The following is a 15725-nucleotide window of genomic DNA, read 5'->3' as shown; positions in this document are numbered from 1 at the left end:
TACTAATGAAACCCGCATTGGAAACGTGATCCTGAACAAAAATCGCCCGTCAATAACAATTACACGTAACATTAATATACTCGCGAACAATATCATTTCCATTGCGTGTTTTCCTTTTGGATGAGAAGTCTCAATTGAAACAAACATAACATTTTATTCGAGTTCAAAACTGTTTTTATTTTTATCCAGAGAGTTCATTTTCAAAAACAAAAATATATTATAAAAATGTAATGAACAACAAATATAAACTAATCAATTACTAGTTAATCAATTAATGAAAATTGATTCATTATCCAAACATGAGCTTCATTAATTAATTAAGTCGCTTCCGCTTGTGGCTTACTACTCTCATAGGCGATTCCCACGTCAATCCTAATAAAAAATCGTAACAAGATCGATTATATAATACCGTCTACGCTCCGTCCCACAAACAATAATTGCTTTTCATTAAACAATTAACCGTTTTGGCGTGTTTTGGACGATCGGTTCGTGAAGGAAATAGCTATTTCGTTGATCGTTAAAGTCAATTTTGAGAGCCTATATTTTATTTGACAATATTGTTGACGGTTACAACGATAATAAGGAAATTAACAGTGTTGTAGATTTATCTTTTGGGCGTTTTGTGTAGATCGTAGTGATAAGCTTAGGGGGGGGCTTAACATCGATATCGATGAAATAATTAAAATGTTTGGGGATACTCTGCTTATCTGATTTTAGTGAAATTTATTATCTCATATAAATGTGCATCTAATTAAAAACTAATTATCGTACCCAGAAGAAACTTTAAGGTTCCGAGTATTTGAATATCTCCTTGAGACTTCGAAACACTAAAAGTAAAAGCCGTAGCCCAAATCGTCTATAACAAAAGTAAAGAAATAAAGCCAGGTGCTTCAAAAGTAATTGCATGGCGTTACAATATAAATGAGTTACGTTATGAAGCACCGTGAAAGGTTATTACAGGAAAATGGGGCAAACAGGTGGCTGCAGCAGCTACACTTGCCATGAAATGGGAAATAAATACAATATGAGAAAAGGAGCTAAATGAAGGTACAGTTAGAGAAACATTTTGTTTGATTATATGTACTGAGTGATAATTCATACCGTCGGGCCAAAAAGACTATAACAGCAAAGTCAAAAACAAATAGTAGGCTATATTGCTCCTCTTAGAGGAGCAATATAGCCTACTATTTGTTTTTTTTTTTACATATTTTATTTGAATCTTGAATTATTCTTATGATGCGACAAGACAGTTCAAATATATTAATTGTGGCTGAACATTCCTTGTATTTTGCAAGCCTAGGGGACTATTAGTCATATTTGTCTCTGATTCTACATTTGCTTTCGATTAGAACAAAATGATTCCGTTTTTATCTGCGTCGCGCCCCATAAATATCGTCCGTTTGAAAGGATTGCGAGCAAAACTAATATTCTCTAGTCTGCCCGTGGTGCAAAATGAACGTTTCAACTCTTGAGTGCTTTAAGCGGAGCGAAGCCATAAATCTGGTGAGTATACGCTCCATTACTTGCTTGCGTCCCAATGTTGTACAGTCAACAGAAAATTCATGATAGAGACGAAATATGGGGCTTCGTCGTGCATTGAAATATGAACTTCCTTTTCATGCCCTTAGAAATATGAACCACGGAACTGTTCATATAGTTGGGCTTTTGTCAAAAAGTTTTAAAATTGGAATCCGAAAAATAATTCTATAATAATTCAAAGCGCTTTTGCTATTTTCGACGAAATCTTATAATGATGACAAAATACTGCAACAACTTCTTTATTTCAGGTAAGTGGCCGTTTTTATAGAAGCATACATGGTAAGTAATATTAATTACAAATTATGAATTCACACGATTCGCTTGAAATCTAAAGCAAATTATAGAAAAAATGTAATTATTATTATCAATGTTAGATTATTTCTTGGACAGATTAAACGAAAAGAAATACAGAGGACTGTACTATCGAATGTTTGTTTAGCCTTTGCGGTGGTTTGAAAGAGGCTTGCCAAGTGGTTTGCTCAGACTAACCGGTGCTCAGCTGTCCAGCTTATTCCTCTAATGCTACCGGATTTGTGCCGCTAAAAATATCCAGGTCTACATTGGATTTTCATTCACAAACCAACTGGACCTTTCTTAAATGTAAATATAAAAATATTATTTGATAGTTAGTAGGTTATCTATTTTTGTAGAGTTATGGGCATTTCAGTAATAGGAATCAATTACTGAAATGTACGTTTGTCTTTTTCGGCGTAGATTTTTATTTTATTTTGAACTGTCACTGGGGACTGTGCTCAACTATACTCATATGAGTACATATATAATATTATGCTAGTGAACATGTAAATAGAAGAAAGTAAGGTTTAAAGGATCAAATTAATTACCAATATTTAATATTATCATTAACTTTATTAGTAGATGAAAATTATAATCCACCTAAATCTGCTAAGATTTACTAAGCAATTAATTTTCCGTAGGCGGACGTATTAAGAAAGTTAACATTCAAGAATCTCGGAGAGTAAATACTAAAATCATTTACGATCAACAATTAAGCAACTTAATAGGGTACCTAATCTTAATAAGTGTGGCAATATTTTGATTAAATCGCCGGACATTTCGTAGTAGAGTGAATATAATTCGAGCACATTTAAGGACATGCAAGACGGTATAAATTGTAAGCTGACTTTATTAAAGCTCACCGTGTCACAACAGATAAATCGCGGTTATAAATTATGACTATCGTTTGTTTTTGGCAAACGGTTACTGATATGAACATCTGTGATGTTATATCGTTTTAGTCTACTGTTATATTTCAACTAAAATTGTAAGCTCGTTGCTAAAATTTGTGTGAGTATTGTTTTTTTAACCACAAAATTTACCGGTGGTAGGCAACGTAGTTTCTTCGTTCGACTTTCAAAAAGTGTATCATGATACCCATTTTGAATAAAAATATATTTTATTTTATTTATTTTTTATTTATAACTTAATGTTTACTTCAAATTGATAGTAATAATTGGGTTTCAATTAGAATATAGACCTTGAGAGTCTATACTTATATTCCACTACCGCAAAGAAAGTCATCAAATCATACTTCGGATTAAGAGTGAAGATAAGAGATTTTTTTTAAGTTTTTAATCAATTAATTGGCGTTATTTCTTGTTTTAAATCGAATGAAAAATATTTTGGGTACTTACTTGTTATATTGGCTATTAAAACAAGTGTATATGCATTTGCGTTACAACTCACTTTGCAAACTCTATCTAAGATCATACCATTTTCATTGTACGAGTGAAAGCAATAAATAACAATAATTATTAAAGGATATAAAACATCAAATTCGAAATCACATTTAATTATATCTTCCCTGAAACTATGTCTTTTAAAATCCGTATGACATCTTAATAAATAAATGTATGGTGACTGTACGCATTCTTAATTAATATTTTACACACAGAAGTAATTCACGTTAAATTACATCAGACAAAATCCACATGAATAAAATAGAACCATTACTGGGAGTATAAAATATTGCCCTCGCGCTACACATGTTGGACTATTAAAATTTGTGAGTACTTCAGATATCGGTTTAAAAGCCGACGCTAAATCTTCACGGGAGGACTTAGATGTGACACTTTTACGTGCACTCTCTTTCAGTGGCGTAGCTAGTCTAGCGGGAGCCACGCATCAAAATGTCAGGACGTCAGCTGTAGCTCTACCATGAGTTTAAAGCTATAGTATTTATCGATACTCGATACCGACTACGTAATTTTTTAGTATGGCAAATTTTACAGTGCCTTTAGCGGTTACTTGCGGAACTAAAATCATCATACTAAATATATACCAAAATTATTTACGTAGATTAAAATGGAATCAAACAAACATAGAGTTTCCTAATAGAAAAGGCATTTAAATATGAAACCCCCATTTCAAGATAATTCATAAGATTTAAAACAACCTTAAAGTTAGGTAGCAAGTGAGGTTATAAATTACCCTAGCAAATGACTAACACGCTATAATGCTCGGGGCCCATATGTTAGCTACGCCTCTGTCGCATCATTAATAGAGAGGTACTTGTGAGGGAGGAACAATTAAAACTGTCGGAATGGAAATTTAAAGGCGTTTATATTACATACGGTCGGTGCGAGCAATTACATCTTATATTTAGACGTTTATGCGACGGAACGACCACCTTTTAATAGACCTACAAAAGCTAAAACATAGCATTAATTAACAACCAGCTTATTAAGACTAAAATAAATGACTAATGTAAACTAAATGCACCCACTGCACTAAAATAGTTAAAAGTTTACAATGTTTGTCATATTTTATTACTCTACATAAACATTTAAATATGACAATGTTGTAACTTCTATTAATACTAACAAATTAACTGACAAATATTTTATCAGAAACTCAAAACTTCAGAATAAAATATAACAGAAAAAAGATTCACACGATTAATAATACAAACCATTACGGGGTCGATCAATCTTTTAACGCAAAAAAACATTTAACAAAAGAAAATTTAAATTCCATTAAAAGCTTTAAAACAGAAATGTAAAACTGTTTCCAACTGATGGGCGTAAATGATAAGTGGGTAACACCGGTAGGGAGTTGGTGTAGGACTATAAATTCACCCAACGTTTCATTTCCTGAATAAGATTCGTACCAACTGAGCCGTATAGATACAGTTATGTATGAACCTGGTCACTTTATAATTGAATTAGTTAACCATGTTATTAAATTGTTCCTAGTAAGAGCTGGAATTTGTATAAATCTGGAGTTGATGTAATGTTTGCTCTGCGTTAGTACTACGATAGTATTAGATAAAAACGGACGTTACTATACGAAAATATTATCTTATTGTTGACATTATCTTATTAGTGGAGATAAGTGGTAAAATAGGTCTCGAAAACTGTAACAAGGAAAAAGTCCGTAACGCTTATGGGCGATTCCATTATCGTGGGTGCAACAGTTTGACACACTTAAAGCTTCCTACAGGCAAAATGAAGCATATTTATTAATAAAATATCTCTTGAAGGGATACATTTTACCTAGTTTAACAATGATTTATGAATGAAAACCTCATCAAATGTATGAAGGGTCACAAAACAGGTTTGAAGTGCTGTCGCGGGTGCAACTAATTTGATCCTCCATTAAGAACTGTGATGAGTTCATAAGTGAATACTGTTTAGTGCAAAACTTTTACAAAATAACTTGCCTATATTTCAAAATAGCATAAAACAAAGAAACTATGTAACTAGATAAAAGTATTTATAGTAATAAGTACTAGAAATTATTAACATTTCTACGATCGCGGGCGCAACATCAAAATTCTCAAATATGTTAATTGTTAAAGGTGAATTAAATCGTAATACTCTAACAAATTTAAAAATTTTCGACATGGAACATATAATTATACTAGTAAGTTTGTAATAAAACTGCACCAAATTGTAGTTTTTTTTAAAATTTTCAGTTGTTTATTGGCCTGACAAAATTAATCATCTAAATCACTCAAAACGATTGAATAGTGTAATTTATACAAAAGATTTCTACGTATTGCTGTATAACTATACTACAACTAAACATTGATTTTAAATATACGCTATTTTAATTTAAAAATATGGGAAAAAACATCGCGTCCCTTAGACTTAGAGATGATATTGTTTAAAAACGCTCTAAATTATTCGAATTCCATTTTTTACCGATAAAAGTTGTTTTTTTAGTAAATACACATCTTCTTACGTATATTCCAATTAAAAAATATAACTAATGCTCATTTTAAAATTCTCGTTGAGGGCCGTCTGTAGCGGAATGGCCCTTATATTATTACAACTACTAAGCAAGCTTAGATTTGGAGAGGCACTAGAAGAAGAAAAAGCAAGCTATAGTTTGTACATCACCTAAATAGAATATAATATTACATAAATCTAAGAAATGGCCCTCTCTGACATTTATTTAATATGCACAGAAGATTTACTTCCATTCCAGATTGAATTTAATCGAGTCGTGCCGTAATGGATTCTATAACGTAAGTACCATCATACATCATTGGCCGAACGAATTTGATGGTAACCTTTGGGCAGCTCTATTTGTCTTGTCATAAACCCGAAATCATCGCAGTCTAATAGCGTAATCATATTATGGGGACAGTAGTGATAAATGGGAAATAGGAAATATTGATGTAGGAAATGAAATAGGAAAATAAAGATGCGGACGTCATCTAGTTAAAAATATTATGTAACCCCGTTTACATGTCCTATTGTAAATATGTCAACTAACCAGTGTATATGGATCTAATCTGTTATGGTAGCGGTAGGGGATCTTTGGGGATCGCCCAACATTATACACATATTCAAAAGCCTACAAGCCTTAGATTTACCCCGATAAGTCACTTGTATCCCGCTGCTTTGTCCCCTGGAGGAGGGAGAAATTGTATTTATGAAGAAAATAATGTAACGTTATTTTGGTGTTATAAAGTTATGTTGGCACTTTACATAATATGTAAAATGTAAAAGTTATTAAGTTAACTTTGGATCATTTATTAAATTTTTACTAGCGTTATCAGGGACATTTTGAAAGGGAAGTTAACAGATGAGTCTATTTATGCAATGTATAGCTGCACCACATTTCGTCAATTTGTATAATCAATTACCGAAGTTAATGAAGGATGGACAGACAGAGGGAAATTAAAATTATATTATAAGGAAACCAAAAACTAGGATAAGATATAATTACATATATTTTCCCTATTTCTAATACTACACTTAAACATTTCAATAAACTTTCGCCCCTATCGAGCACAAAACGATTTATAACAAAATTTGAGCGAAGTATCATAATACACACTTTATTCAACTTCAAAGTACAGCACAAATACTCAAATACCTTGTACGTATAACAATCTGGAAGTTCTCATTGTCAATTTAATAAACTTTGAAGATAAAGTCCGCAACTTTAATTGAAAATGTTTCCTTGAATTTTGAGCTCAGCAAACGGGGAGGGCGCATTTTAAAACACCATATAAAGTGACTTCTTTATTTATAGTATAGTATTATAAATAAGTATAATTATCATATTATAGTAACAATAAAATCATACAGTTGATACAAAGTGTTTACATTTTTAGGGCCTGTTTCACTACTTCCTGATAAGTGCCGAATAGACTATCCAACACCTAACTTGACAGATGAAGTATGGAGAATATGTCAAAAAAGTTGTGAATAGCCTATTCGTTACTTTATCAGAAAGCGGTGCAACAGGCCCTAACCGCCGTACTCAGATACATTTAGTTACGATTAACTTTTAGTTTAATAAAGAGTTTGACAGATAATGTATGGGGCTAATGTCAAAATTTTGAATTAATTACAATTAAGTAAATAATGTTCCACTCTGAGTGCGGCAGTAAGTCTACCAAATTTTTAAAATGTTTAGATACCTACAAATGGGTACTCGTTAGTTGACTCTACATAATATAAAAATAGGGCCATAGTAATAATTATGGTTCTCAAATGAATATGTACCTAAGAACTACGCTTAATGATAGATCATTAAAAGAAACTAAGTTTATTTGTGAGTTTATCTCGTTTCTGAACGCCAGGAAATTAGGGGGACATAAAAGAGAAACTTTTGCCATAAATTCTAGACTACGAGTCTGCAGAAACGTACTTTATCATAGATCATTACCATGGCTTTCTCGTTTACAGAAAGAAAGAAAATAAGGGTGAATGCCATATAAATGATTAAGATTTATTTTGATTTACGTCATCGCCTCATAAGCTTTTTTTTACAGTCATAATATTCGTGTTGTAAAAGTTTTACTACAATAAATTTGTATAAAATGCACATCAAAGTTTGTGGATATTCGTAAATCATAAGAGATTTGTCCGAGGAGCTTATCTGTTGATAAATATGTTAACACTAATGTCGAATATATTTGAGAATTTATTTTAGTTACAACTACACCTACTAGGAAGAATCAGTTGAAAGAAAACAGCAAAGTAGGTGAGTCTAAAATAACTAACGGAAATTCTCAAATTATGAGTTTTGATGAAATGTTTCGCCACGGCGTGTTTACACCGGAAATGTTATTTTTAAATATTAATATGAGTCTATTGACACATTCATTACCTAATACCTACTTATTGACGTGCTCTCTGATTTGAGTGTTTCTTTTGAAATTCATTTTCCCAACTCATAAATTGTAAAGAATTTTCAGGTTAATATCGTGTTTATGTTCATCATTAGGTAGATTTTCATATATTAACATGAAATGGAAAAAATATCACACACGGTGTGACAGATCAATTTATATTTGAATGCTTAAAGCAATATGAATATTTAATAGGCACATAAAGTGGAAATTTCCACTTTCGATTGATGTGATTATAGAAGGTTATTTATGTATTAGACTTAAAACTTTGAATAATAGAATTGACGTAATAAGTTAATTTAATTAAGAGTAAGAAAAAAATATAATATTATACTTACATGCTAGCTCCACAATAGCAGGCTGACTCCTTATTTCACCCCGACTGCTCCATGCATGACACGTGCAGGAAAACCTGTCTTCGCCGAAATATTCCTCCAAATGGTCTCTAGTCACGTTACACTCGGCTTCGACAATTCTCACACCACTTTGCGGATCAACGAATTCGAACTGTGTACTGCCAATCGATCTGATATCGTTACATTTGAAGTACACTTGCAACGCATTAGCAGCACGACATCTCAACATCGCGGGCTTATTGCGAACTACGTAAGCGTGCTGGGGCTCCAAAAGGAACATAGGCAAGTCATCAGTAGAGCTTTGTAGAAGATGATCCCCCGATAAAGACGGAAGTTCATCCGCATCGTCGTCTTTGTGATCATTGTCATCATCTTTGTGACCTTCGTGATCGTAATCTTCCTCTAAGTAGTCCCTGTGGTGCGAAGGAGGATTGTTCTTTTCAGAATTGTACGGGTCCAATGCCTCTGCACCAGCTGGATGCGCATATTCTGGCCTCAAAGGTATCGGTGGCGACGGGGTTGTCGGGCTATGCTCAAATTCCGTAGAACTTTGCTCATCTGAAACAAAATAAAAATTTTAGTGAACTTAAAGTGCTCGATCGTGTACATTATAAGTTACTCTGATAACCAGACTCTGCAAACGAGATGAAATATATTCCAACCGAGCGAATAAATAACGTTTAATTATAGCAGCTAATATCGTTTGATAGCAGAAAGTTAATGAATACGGTGTCAGTGTAAATAAACGGCGTCTGTCACAATAACACATCCCTTGAGTACCGTAATCGATTTCTCTCAAAAGTCCGCACCTGGTTTAACGCCTCACTCGCGCCTGTTTACACGCAAAATATAGCTGATATTCGAGTCCTGCGCTCCCCACCTCGCGACCCCTGACGTACGAACCTAAAATAAATCTCAATACAGCATCTATAAAGCTCAAATTTCGAGTGGTTTCGAGTTGTTATTACTGATGTGCGATCCTATCGCGGTGTTGACAGTATTACTAGAATTGTTATTATTTGAAAAGTAGAGCTGTACAAAAATAAACCGCAAGTCTCGTGGAGCGAGGATAACTTAATTAGTTTCACTTCCGTTCAGTATATTTCTATTTCCGTTTTCATAGGGACTGAGGCTATTTCCTTCTTAAATCTACGTTTCCCTAATGGAATTTGTTTTGTGGGCATACCAACTTTTATGATCATTGTTGTAATAATTAAACTTAATTAATAAATCAAACTAAATGAAACCTCTTTATTTTCACAGTAAATAATTGGTTAATGATTTAGAAGCTTTAACAGAAAATATGTCGTTACCGGTAGCGACGATTTGCACCATAGGGTCCATAAGTCAATATGAGAAGAATGTTCTTTTACTACCTACTACTCTTTGCTGTCCACGATGTCTTTCGGAATTCCTATAATATTATCTAATATTTTTATGAGACACAATTGCCCAACATTTTTCAATACACAGTTTACTGTATAAGTTTAATGTTTACTCATTTGATTCGTTACATTCCGTTGCATTTATTTTCATGAAATTGAGTTAATTTATTCAGAAAACCCATGAATGGTCGGAAAGTATTTCACTATACTATTTTGTTCACCGTTGGTTGTCTATTAGTTTTGGATTGTGTAACCACTTCATCATAACAGCATGCATTAAATTGGTTTTTATTAATATTTGATTCGATTTTGTTTCCATTTATTAGGTTCGTGTGTTCTAATTAAGTACGGTTTGTTGACTGCTATTGTATTCATCAATATATTGCAGTCAAGCGTTTTAAAATTATCTTTATGAATTTAAATGATGCTGGATGACTTGATCGTTATATAAGCAATATTTGCGTTGTTAATATTTATTGATAATAGATTAAATTAAGTAGATGCGTCATGCTACATGTTTTTGTCTTGTAAAAAGTATCATTAATTTTGTGACGAAATATTAAACTTATCGAAAAATTAAGATAAACATAATACAAGAAGTGGTTACGTATTTAGTTATTTATGGTAATAATATCGATGGTAATTTATCAATTGTGTGAGTCGTTGTGACGTTTGAAGATATGGGGAGTTTAATGTTAATTCGGTTGGTGTATAATATGACCATTATGTACTTTATAATTTATAACGTTGAACATGATAATAAATGAAAAATGGAGCTAAATATTTTAGGCCATAGGACGCCTCAATGGACTTCCAAGCTTTTGGGTTACTATAATGCAGATTTAATTAATTTTAGGTTATCTTAATCTGCATTTCTGAATTTCAAAATATGTATATTTATTTAAAACAATTCTGGGTTTTCTAATTCGTTCGCGTGTTTTCTTAATTTTAAAATTCCACGACATGAAAAATAAACGGAAACAAGAATGGGTGGAAATGAAGGAATTCCGTATCGCCACATCGATGTGAAATATGTTGTGTCTGATGTATGTTCGGATTCTCCGGGTTCTACTAACGAGATCTAAAAACAAACCGAAACTCATCGGATCAGTCCCGTCTGAGTTGAAAGAGACCGCCTTCTGTCATTTAGTTCGGTATTCGGATAATTAAGACTCGCTTCGGTGTGCTTCGATTCTATTCGGTTCTAAATTCCCATTTGTAGTCGTTATCTCTTCAAGGAGTAGTGAATCGATAAGTATTTACTTTACAAAAAATGCTGATCAACAAAAAATGTTACCTAGAATCATTACTATTAACTACACACTCCTACGATTGAATTTTAAATTGTAAACCGTGACAGAATAATATTTCATAATACTTTAGTAAGGAAGTAATAACCATTAATACAAAGAGTCAGTATCTTCAAAAAGTGACATAACGGCAATAATCATCATACAACGCCGCACTCCTTGAACAAATTGTTCAAATCATTGCTCTATTAGTAATTCCAGGGATAGTGAACCATTTCATTAATTCGTCTCGCACTTGACCGATGTGAGTGTAGATAGAGGAGAGCGTATTGATGAGAAATACTTAATCAACGTCCACAACGTTCTCGGAGCTCGAATGCACTTGATTCGTTACTACAATGAGACATTACATTGGCTTCATTAAGAAAATCACATTGTATTTATTGTGATTTAGAAGTTATTCCATGTATAGAATGATTGATTATAGGGTTTGTTCCTTTGACTACAATATTCTTTTCAAAGCTTGGTGCAGCTACAGGTCTCTTTATGATTTCAGTTACTTAGTGGAGCCTGTTGTTACATCTCTTCAAATGTAAATGCCATAATAATGTATTAATTCCAAGTTTTAGCATTCTCAAGAAAAGATTGCCAAAAAAAAACTTTTTTTTAATTTCTGAGGTTCTGACTTCTGAGGTAATGTGATCTTGATAGTTTTTTTAATTACTTAACTATTGTAATATACAATAGTTAATAATCTGCTGTATTTATTTATAGCTACATTTGAAACTTATTTCACAGGTGATCATATTATTATTTTGAATAATTTGAATTAATTAAAATTTGTAATTACGTTTGAAAATGAATGTGATGCAATAATTATTTACGTAAATAGGGCAATGCTTACCCTTAACTGACCTTTCGGTATTTTAAAGTCTAATATAGATGCTTATCTTTAAAATGTCGATTTCATGACTAGACAAAACTTGAATAATAAATCATTTGCGTGCAATATTGATGATAAATTTGTTGCCATATTGAACATTAATTGCTACTCTTAAGTAAATACTTACGAGTAATAAACACTAAGACGTAGTGACCTAGGATTCAGTTGTAAGGACGATCATTATAAGTTAAAAAAGAAGATGAAAGCAATATCATATATTGTGTATGTAGGAAAAGTATTATTATGACCTGAAACATGATAAAAACATAATAAAAAGTTTTTAATAAGGACCACAACATTCGATAACCTTCTTATTTCAATATTATTATAATGACATACTTTGAGGCCCTTCACTAAATTAACACTTCTGACCTCTCGCCACGTTTTTATCGTCTATATTACCAGCAATAACATGTAATGATACTCGAGTATAGAAACATCGTGCTTCTAATGGTTCAGATATCGGGCGTTACACCCGCCTGTTTTTAAGTGTATCGATAAACTTTTGTAATTTGTAGTTACCGAAGTCCTGTCTCTATTACGCCATGTGAATTCAGAGTTCATGTTCCTCATTATAACTTGAACTTTATTGCATTGGTAATAGGATATATAAGTCCAGTAATTTTATCTCAAATGTGCTTTCTGTATGAACAGTCTCCGGTTACTTTTTGTAATATACCGAACAATTTGTATCAAGTTTGTTACAACCTACGATGCACTTAAATTTGTTATAATACTTTATGGCGTGTATAGGAATTTTCAATCCATTCACTGAGTCATATAATTTTATTAATTTTGACTAATTATAAACTCAAAATGTAAGTAATTACGTAAATAAGAATGTTTCTAGCTTAGAAGGTTACGTTAGTGACATATAATATCATTGCTTAGAAGTCTCTTTTCAACAAATGAGTTGGAACCCTACAAGTTGCGACACTTGAAAATTATTATAAGCCGTAAATCCCCCATGGAAAACGAGTGGCGATATTTTATGCAAACTGTCGTTATATCTTTACTTTTTCCTTTCAAAGTTTCATTTCTGCTTTCGTCGGATTCTGCAATATTTCTCCAACAATACCCAGTGTTGCTCGAGGAAATAAATTAGACGTGTTCTCGTTTTGATATATCTGTTTAAATGGAGGCATCATAAAACATTCAAGTAGGGGAGCTTTGGCATCCGTTCTGGAAGATGCACTCCACACTCAGTTACTCGTAAATGCACTTAGCGCTGAGACATAAAAAGATGCAATGGTTAATGGAACCAGTGATTCGGTTATGGACCCTCGAATCGAAGGCTTTGAAATACGATAACGTCTTAGAAGTGTAAAGTGATGTGATTGTTTTCAGGTGCTGTGAAAATGACGTAGAAGCTCTTGTGAAATTTTATGTTAACATCTCATATTCATTATTATTTTGTTCTGGCTCATGATATATAGGAATTGCATAAGGCAATAACTGAAGATAAAACTAAAATTCCAATGGGAAAGAAATCGGTGATAAACTTAGAGATTAACGTAAACCTCAATTCGCTTAATGCGCCATAAAAACTGCTTACAAGGTGCAAACTGTGAGACTTATTTAAAAATCGGAACGATCTCACCGAAATGCAAAAAATATACAAAAGCCGACCACACCCACAAAAACTGAATAGCCACCTTGAAGAATTGTAACACGATACATACAAAGAATCGTCGAGTGCCAGTCAAGAGGTTCCCAAACAAGATAATCCCTTTGTTAGTCGGGTTATAATGGCGTCTCTTGGGAGTCTACTTCTATTATTTTCTGTTTCGTTCACAGCAGCTGTACCGCGCGTTGAAGTTTCGTATTTCACTGTTGATGCGTATTCTATTTCCGATGTCTTTGAGCTCTCGTTTGATATTACTTTCACGTTTCGAGTGCACTTTGAATAATATTATTTTAAATCCAAATTATTTTAAAATTCCATAACGTATTTATTGAACATAATAAAGAGACTAGTGATTGGATAGGTTAAAATTAAAAAATAAAACGACGTATTCAATAGGAAAATAAAAATAGAAATACGATAACCTTAATGTGAAAAGACGTTATCTTCTTATTGATTTATATCCGAATCCACAAAAACCATAACCCATTCGCTTGAAAACTTCAGATAAAATGCATCCATCCGTTTTTATCCGCTACAAGTTGTGAACCGTCTGAGACAGTTATCTTTTTTGTCGAGGGCCCTTACGTTGGACCGCTTATATTCATGATCTACGAACTTGAATAGCACCATTAAAGTGAAGTGTGCCTTTTTAAATTGTTTATGCATTCAGCAAGTTTGGCATTCCCTTAGAATAATTAGGCATTCCATATTCATTTTCACTTTTCATCAGCAGATATTGTTATAGTTGATGGAAATTATAAACAAGCATGCGTTGGAAGACAATAATTTTAGCAAGAAAAGGAGGCTTTTAAAGACACATGCAGTGCATTGCAGATGGCTTGTACGGTGAAGGAAAACATACAGTACAGGTCCCAGACGTATTGACTAGTTACGAGTATTTTCTCTGGACTAGGCCGACTATGATGCGAGAATGCCGTATGCGCTTAGGCACATTTAAAATACGGACGTTTAAAAATCTTGTCCCAGGCACTACAGTATTTGAGGAGTGGTTACTTCGCTCTGAAAAATACTGTATAAAATATAAATTATCCACAACTAGATTAGTTGCAGATATACTAGTAATTTTGTTGCTCCGAAGATAGAGAAACCAAATAATAGGTCATCTGTTTGATAAAAATAGAGCCAGAACCATCTCGTCAGATTATTGTTTATAGACGGCAGTGACCGCTCGACGTTAAATGAAGCTATTTCGAGCATTAAATATTCGATAATGGGCTAAGCTTTCTTCTAGACCACTCGCATACTCCACTAATTGATAGCTAAGGATTTCGGGATTTAGTTTAATCCGAGATAGAAATCTTAAGAACCGAGACAGAAATATCGTCGATTATACCGTGAATTGTAGACAAGGTGAAGCATAAGTCGTCAGGAATATCGTCGTATAATTTATAAAGCTTAGAGACAATCAAAACAAAAATATATCACGTTAAGTCGAGTTAAGTTTACTTAGTTTTATTAGACGATTCGATTTATCTTTTGAAGTTGATTAAAGATGAAACTACACGAAATTAACTACATAATATGTAACTTTTGGATTGATAATAATGTAAGGATGCCGAAATTGCCGATGTATATTTCAATGGAAGATTAGAATAATCATACTTATTCGTTGACATAATGTAATTTATTAGAATAAGTTATATAAGTACGTGCAGAGAAAGGCATATTTACCATGTTTGTCGGCGACACTGGCGACCACCCAAAGCAGGAGGAGCACGCTCCCGCGCGCCATCGCTTCACATGCGCGCGCGCATCACCTAAAACAATACACTGTTTGAATACGTGAAAGTCGACTAATATTTGAACTGGAATATTTACATTTGACCCATCTTTAAGTGAAGCACAAAGAGGACAATTGTTCCCCTCAAACCCTGTGATCGAACGATTTTTGAATACGCTTGGCTTAAAAGAATCATCACAATTATCGATAATAATAATATGTACGTCAATAGCAACGTCTGAAAAAGAAATTTATGTTTCTTTCCCATTAAATA

At 33.0% G+C, this 15725-nt stretch overlaps 1 protein-coding gene and 1 long non-coding RNA gene across 3 annotated transcripts in view; both read right to left on the bottom strand.

The window, feature by feature from the left end:
- LOC121731143 (netrin receptor UNC5C-like) overlaps positions 1-15725 on the bottom strand; it is a 62791-nt gene that overhangs the window by 37070 nt on the left and 9996 nt on the right. For both annotated transcript variants that reach the window (XM_042120499.1, XM_042120500.1), the window contains exons 2-3: positions 15403-15488; positions 8488-9063 (exon numbers count right to left, since the gene is read on the bottom strand). In XM_042120499.1, coding sequence (XP_041976433.1) covers positions 8488-9063; positions 15403-15463 — 637 coding nt within the window. In that variant the 5' untranslated portion in view covers positions 15464-15488. The remainder of the gene's footprint in view (positions 1-8487; positions 9064-15402; positions 15489-15725) is intronic.
- Positions 119-5125, bottom strand: LOC121731144. The gene is made up of 3 exons (XR_006036199.1): positions 4938-5125; positions 1772-1776; positions 119-129 (listed from the first exon to the last, which is right to left on the bottom strand). It is a non-coding gene; the product is annotated as an uncharacterized LOC121731144 (long non-coding RNA).

Source organism: Aricia agestis, chromosome 10 (assembly GCF_905147365.1).
Source record: "Aricia agestis chromosome 10, ilAriAges1.1, whole genome shotgun sequence".
Classification (NCBI taxonomy): domain Eukaryota; kingdom Metazoa; phylum Arthropoda; class Insecta; order Lepidoptera; family Lycaenidae; genus Aricia; species Aricia agestis.
The sequence above is the reverse complement of the archived record's forward strand: the minus strand, read 5'-3'. Positions and strand labels throughout refer to the sequence as shown.